Below are 6,303 nucleotides of genomic sequence, written 5' to 3'. Positions count from 1 at the left end.
TATCTCGGTTGCCTATTTTTTGATTGCCCGGTCACGATTTACTATAGCTCGGTCGACACTTTCCAGGTCGCAATCACGGCTTCACTCGTTGATTCGTCTCTCTATTACCCGGTCGTGATTTACTGCTTCTCGGATGGCATTTTTTCGGTCGAATGATTGACATCGCCCACCCATTGTCTTCCGACCCGCTCGGCAGTCGTCCCCGCTCGGCAGTCGTTTTACCGCCCGGGTACCATTTAGATGTTCGATCAAATTCTGGGTTGGTTGCAGTTCTATTCGACACTTATAGCCTGGCCGACATTTATAGTTTGTGACTCACTCGTCGTTCTGTCCTACCCTCGTCGTTCGCGTCTCGTTCGTCGTTCTGTCATACACTCGTTGCTCGTGTTTCACTCTTCGCTTTGCCCCACATTCGTTGCTCAGTCGGCACTTGTTTTTTACTTCTCACTCAGCCATCGCTCTGCTTAGCATCGCCCGATTGCTCGCTCGATATCGCTCGATTTTCAGCCCAACATTGCCACAGCTACTCGTGCGATGTGATAAGATGAGCCCAGTGATAGGATTTTGTGTTCATTAGAGATTTTGCTTTAGGGTTGGTCTAGTCAGTCGGACTTGCACCTCCTTCGACTAGACTTGAGGGGGAGGCTTGTGATGTGGATATAGGTGAGGGGCAGAGATGTAATTAAAGGAAGATGGAGGGGTAATTTTGTCTTTTGATTGTGTAGGGTTTAAGGAGATGAGGAAGCCACTGTAGCGGGGGGCTGGGTGCGTGAGGGGCTTGGTGGAGCTTTTTTCCGCCGCTAACAGAGAAGAGGAAGCTGCTCCCTCTCTCTCACCACCACCCTCGCAACGCCGGCGACAACCCCTCCTTCCTCCTCCTCCTCGTGACAGCCACTCCTTCCTCCTTCTCCTCGCGACACCGTCGCCGGACTCCCTCTCCTCGCTCGCGTTTCGGTCGCCACCTTCTGCTAGCCTTCGGGCAGTCCTCGCAGAGGAGGACGCTCACTGCCGGATGCTCCCCTTCAGCAACCCTCTCTTCTTTTCTCTCTCGCTTCTTTGCCCCTTCCACCTTCGGGAGGCTTCGGCGTGATGGGCTTCGACGCCAATAGGAAGGAGGAGAGCAGCTTCCTCTCTCGCTGCCTCCCTCGAGCGACGGCCTCTGGCGACGATCACCTACTTCCTTGCCCATGTCAACAGTGCGGGCCACTACCTCCTCCTCTTCTACTTGCATACGCGCGCCACCCCCCTTTCTCACGCTCTCTGGCCTTCGTCGCTGGGGTTTTTATCGCCGCCCACCTGCCTTCTCTGTTCGGCACTGCCCACCACCATCTCCTCTCCTTCTCCTCCTCTCGCCGGAGCTAGCCAAGGAGACACCACTTCCCCCTTTCATAGACAGCCGGAACCCACACCCTCGTTACCGGCTTCGCCGGAACCTCCCCTCATGCTGCTGTTCCCAAGCACAGGTTCGTCCACCATAAGCGTAGGCCCTATGGTGGCTGATCTGTTGGCGTACCCTTTTCGTTGTGCTCTGGCTTTCGCACTAATTTGTGTGTGTGTTATGTCCCGACCTTGGCATTGATATGATTTGTGTGTCGTTTCCCGGCCTGCGTGTCGATCTCGCTTCCCGGCCTGCGTGCCGATCTCGCTTCCCGGCCTGCGTGCCGATCTCGTGTCCCGGCCTGTGTGCCGATCTCGTGTCCCGACCTGCGTGCCGATCTCGTTTCCCGGTCTGCGTGCCGATCTCGGATCCCGGCCTGCGTGCCGATCTCGGATCCCGGCCTGCGTGCCGATCTAGTGTCCTGGCCTACGTGTTGATCTCGCTAGTCGCTTCCTAGTTCGCGTATCGTCTTTCGAATCCAGGCCGCATTCGGCTCCATGACGCCAGACCCAGCTCTACATCCGGCTTCGAGTCATCTGCTCTTCCAGGTCGCGACAACTCGAGCAGCGTCCCATCCGAGGGCGCCCCCTGTGACAGGGTACGTCTCCGTACTCGTCTCTCATTTATTTAATTATTATATTATCAACTTGTTACTCATATGTTCGTTAGATCCGCCTCGAGCCTTGGGGTACCAGCGACCGGGGGGATCCGGTCACTGGCTGCATGTAGCGTTGACCAGAGGACTTCTGGAGACTTGGTCAACACAGAAGTCATCTCAGCACACCCCCCCTTTGAGACACCGTGACTCAATTAATATTTCATGCACCTCATCCGACGATCCGTCTGACTCAACTTCCGGACGATATCAATATATAAAAAAAATGAGAAATAAAATTAATCGTGTGATGTTCCCTTATTACTAATATTACTAGGAAATATAATTTAAAAATCATCTATACAATATCCTCCCAAGCAAAGTTGGTTCATCCATGAAACTCGACAAGTCGTTGACCAAAGTAATTCTTGTCAAAATTTAGGATGCCGAAGTAACCTCGCCTGGAAAACTTGTTGTACGGCGCAGAGTAAAGTTTGCTCTCCGATTTCTTACCAGCCGTCCGTTTCGGTTTGGTCTCGATGGCTCTCCCTTCTCGTTGCGCGCCGGCGCGCCCTCTTCATTCCTCACGACCACAAACCTCCCCTTCGTCCCTTCGCTATATAATGCCTCCGATTACTCCTTCTCCATCATCCTGCCTTCGGGGTCTTCCCCATTCCTTTCATCACCATCTCCAAATAAATCCCACATTCCGTTCTTCAATAATCTCTTGATAGGAAGGGGACGATCGATCAATTAATTAGCAAAATTTAGATAGTTAACTAGTTGGAGAATACTTTATCATGGGGAAGGCCGTCGTTCTCGTAATATCTGCCGTCGTCCTCGTGGCCTGTGTTGCCACCGTCGGCGTCGTCACCGTTTCCAGCCGCAATGGCGACGATTCGTCTCAGCCGCAGGTGGCCGAGCTGTCCACCTCGCGGAAGAACATCAAGGAGTTCTGCCGGCCCACCGACTACCAGCAGACTTGTGAGACCACGTTGTCGTCTGTCGCCGGCGACAACACCGAGCCCAAGGACCTCGTCAATCTGGTGTTTAATGTCACCATTAACCACATCAAGCAGGCCTTCGACCACTCCTCCACGCTTCAGGAGGCTGCCAAGGACCCGCGCACCTCCGAGGCCCTCGCGAACTGCCGGGAACTGCTGGACTACGCTATCGACGACCTCCGTAACTCGGTCGACCATCTCGACGACTTCTCCATGGAGAAGATCGACAAGTTCATCGACGACCTCAAGGTGTGGATCAGTGCCACCATCACGTACCAGGAGACGTGCCTCGACGGGTTCCAGGACGCCGACACTGATGCCGCGGCATCCATGCGCAAGGCGCTTAACAGCTCCGCCGAGCTCACCAGCAACATTCTCGCCATCGTCACCAACTTCGGAGATGTACTAGAGAAGTTCAACTTCGAGGGCTTCAATCGCAAGCTCCTTGCAGTCGATGGCGAGTCGTTCCCTTCTTGGGTCTCTGGCGGCAAGCGAAGGCTTCTTCAGTTGAGCCCGGCGGAGCTGAAGCCCGATTTTACAGTGGCCCAAGATGGCTCCGGCGACGTCAAGACCATCGGCGAGGCCTTGAAACTCGCTCCCAAGAACAGCACGACCAACGTGGTTATCTACATCAAGGAAGGAGTGTACAATGAGCTGGTCCAGGTCAACCGGAGCCATACCAACATAATGATGGTCGGCGATGGGCCTACCAAGACCAGGATCACCAGCAATCTCAACTTCATCGATGGCGTCAGCACCTTCAGAACTGCCACCGTTGGTATGCTTATAAATTCACACACAGTTAAAAACAAATATACCACGTACAATAAATACAAATTATCGATGCAGCTGTGATTGGAAATGGATTCATCGCCAAGGACCTATGGATCGAGAACTCAGCAGGGGCAGCAAAGCACCAGGCCGTGGCTCTGCGAGTGCAGTCCGACAGGTCAGTGTTCTACAACGTGAGGCTCGACGGATACCAGGACACCTTGTACGTCCACACCTATCGTCAGTTCTACCGCGAATGCACCATCACCGGCACCATCGATTTCATCTTCGGCGATTCCGCCTCCGTCTTCCAGAACTGCCTCATCTTGGCCCGGAAGCCTCTGGACAACCAGCAGAACATCGTGACAGCTCAGGGGCGCAAGGACCGACGATCCGCCGGCGCAATCATCCTCCACAATTGCACCATCAGCGCTGACCCAGAATACTTCCCCTTCCGCAACAAGCTTCCCACCTTTTTGGGACGGCCATGGAAAGAGTACTCCAGGACCTTCGTGTTGCAGTCGCAGCTGGACGACCTGATCAACCCCCAGGGCTGGCTGCCGTGGTTCGGTGACTTCGGCCTCAACACTTGCTTCTACACCGAGATCGACAACCGTGGCCCCGGCGCCGACAAGAGTCAGAGGGTAAAATGGAAAGGAGTGAAGAACGTCGATCTCGCCCACGCCCAAAAGTTCACCGTGGAGAAATTCATCCAGGGCAGGACCTGGCTTCCTCAGACGGGCGTACCCTTCATTCCCGGTCTCCTCCCTCCCTCAGGATCCCCCAATTAGTTACTCTTGCTCACTGATATGTATTGGCATTCATTCTTCTCCTCTGGAAATGTATTCATTCTTCTCCTCTGGAAATGTATGCATCTGTGAATTTTCAATGGAAAACTGATCTTGGATTTGGCGATTAAGTAATCATTTTCCTTTTCCTTGTCGAAAACTGATCTGTTTTCATTCGAAGTAAACAGAGCCTTGGCCTTGGCAAGTGGAGAAAGACTGTGCTATATGCCAATGCCTTGACAGGTGTGGGTGTGAGCCTTTTGCCCCTCTATTTTTCTTTTTTATTTCTGTTCCGATTTAAGATCCACGTGTGAATCATAGCTGTCTTCGAGATTGGCGGGTTCTATTGATGATCCGGCGGTAAGAACAGGGACCCCCCCCCTCTGAGGGAAGTCAACGCCACGTGAAAGTCAAAGGACCAAATGACCGATCGGAGAAGGGGAGACCGGTCGGCCGAATAGAGTCCCATCGGAGTCAAAGGCACCCGGCGAGGAGTCAGGGTTCCGACGCTCGTTGAACAGGATTGTACGGCCGAGCGGGTGGCCCATTCAGCCGAAGGAATAAGATAGCAATGCTGCGAACAGTCTCCACAGAGCACACTACCGGGAATATCCCAAGTGGACCAGCACGTGTGACCGGCCGGACGCAATGGGACTGCCGACCGGCCGGACACTCGACATGGAGTAAGAAGAGAACAGGACTAGGAAACATCCTCTGACAGCGGATATGGCCCACGAGCGAACCATACGTAGGATCTCATGACAGGGTTCCGCTGTCCCATCAGAGACGTGCTCGGATTATAGCGATGGGGTCGTGTAAGTTTCTCGACAAGCCCATATTGAGGTATGGGCGATGACACGTATTCACCTCGATATGTGTGCATGAGCTTCCCACTCTATATAAGAGGTCTCACACATCACCGGAGGTTCGTTGATATTCTGAGCCACCTTTTGCTGCCACTTACGACTTGAGCGTCGAGGATCGTCAGCCGGAACCCTTCCTACCGATTTCTGGTTCCGCGAGCGGAGGCCCGTCGCTAGTCGGGATATACGCCAGAACGCGGAGCACGTCACGTGCCCGTCGCCGTTGATTCAGGCGATTCAGCGGATCAATTTGGCGCCGTCAGGGCAACTCACGCATCCGATCAAGCAATGGGCGAGGCCGGGCCGACCGCATTGACGCCTCCACGGAGGAACTCGGCGCCTCGATCGAGTCGAGCGGCTAAGCTTGGAGCAAAGCGAGCACAAGCGCCGAGAAGCGAATCGGCGACAGCGACATCGATGTGGGCGAGGCGGAAGCACCTCAAGCCACGCCTTTCACGGCCCTATTCCGCACGCCTTGAGGCAGGCGATTAATCGTGATCGAGGATCTTCATCGGACGAAGTGCCAATATGAGACAATAGAAAAGGCAAGGCCCCCCGAGCGGACGCTTCTCCCGAGCGGATCAACCGTCAGTTTTCGGAAGTCATCTTGCGGGACCCTCTGCCGAAGCACTATGTGCCCCCGGTGATCGGTGAATACAATGGAACCACCGACCCGGACAATCATTTGGGTAAGTTCGATAACACGGCTACCCTCCATCAATACACAGATGGAGTGAAGTGTCGAGTTTTTTTAACCACCCTCTCGGGATCGGCTCAACAGTGGTTTCGGAGGTTGCCGGACGGATCCATCACAAGTTTTAAAGACTTCCGCACGGCCTTCCTTAACCACTTTGCAAGCAGTTGGCGTTATCAGAAGACTAGTGTCAGTCTGTTTGCCATCAAA

General features: G+C 54.1%; 1 protein-coding gene across 1 annotated transcript; it reads left to right on the top strand.

The window, feature by feature from the left end:
• The first annotated feature begins 2,773 nt into the window (after nt 1-2,773).
• Nucleotides 2,774-4,539, top strand: LOC122027687 (probable pectinesterase/pectinesterase inhibitor 21). The gene is made up of 2 exons (XM_042586722.1): nt 2,774-3,755; nt 3,827-4,539. The coding sequence occupies exons 1-2, from the start codon at nt 2,774-2,776 to the stop codon at nt 4,537-4,539; spliced, it is 1,695 nt and encodes a 564-aa protein (XP_042442656.1).
• The last annotated feature ends 1,764 nt before the right edge of the window (nt 4,540-6,303 follow it).

Source organism: Zingiber officinale, chromosome 1B (genome assembly GCF_018446385.1).
Source record: "Zingiber officinale cultivar Zhangliang chromosome 1B, Zo_v1.1, whole genome shotgun sequence".
Taxonomy (NCBI): domain Eukaryota; kingdom Viridiplantae; phylum Streptophyta; class Magnoliopsida; order Zingiberales; family Zingiberaceae; genus Zingiber; species Zingiber officinale.
Note: the sequence above shows the minus strand (reverse complement) of the source record. Positions and strands in the feature narration are given on the sequence as shown.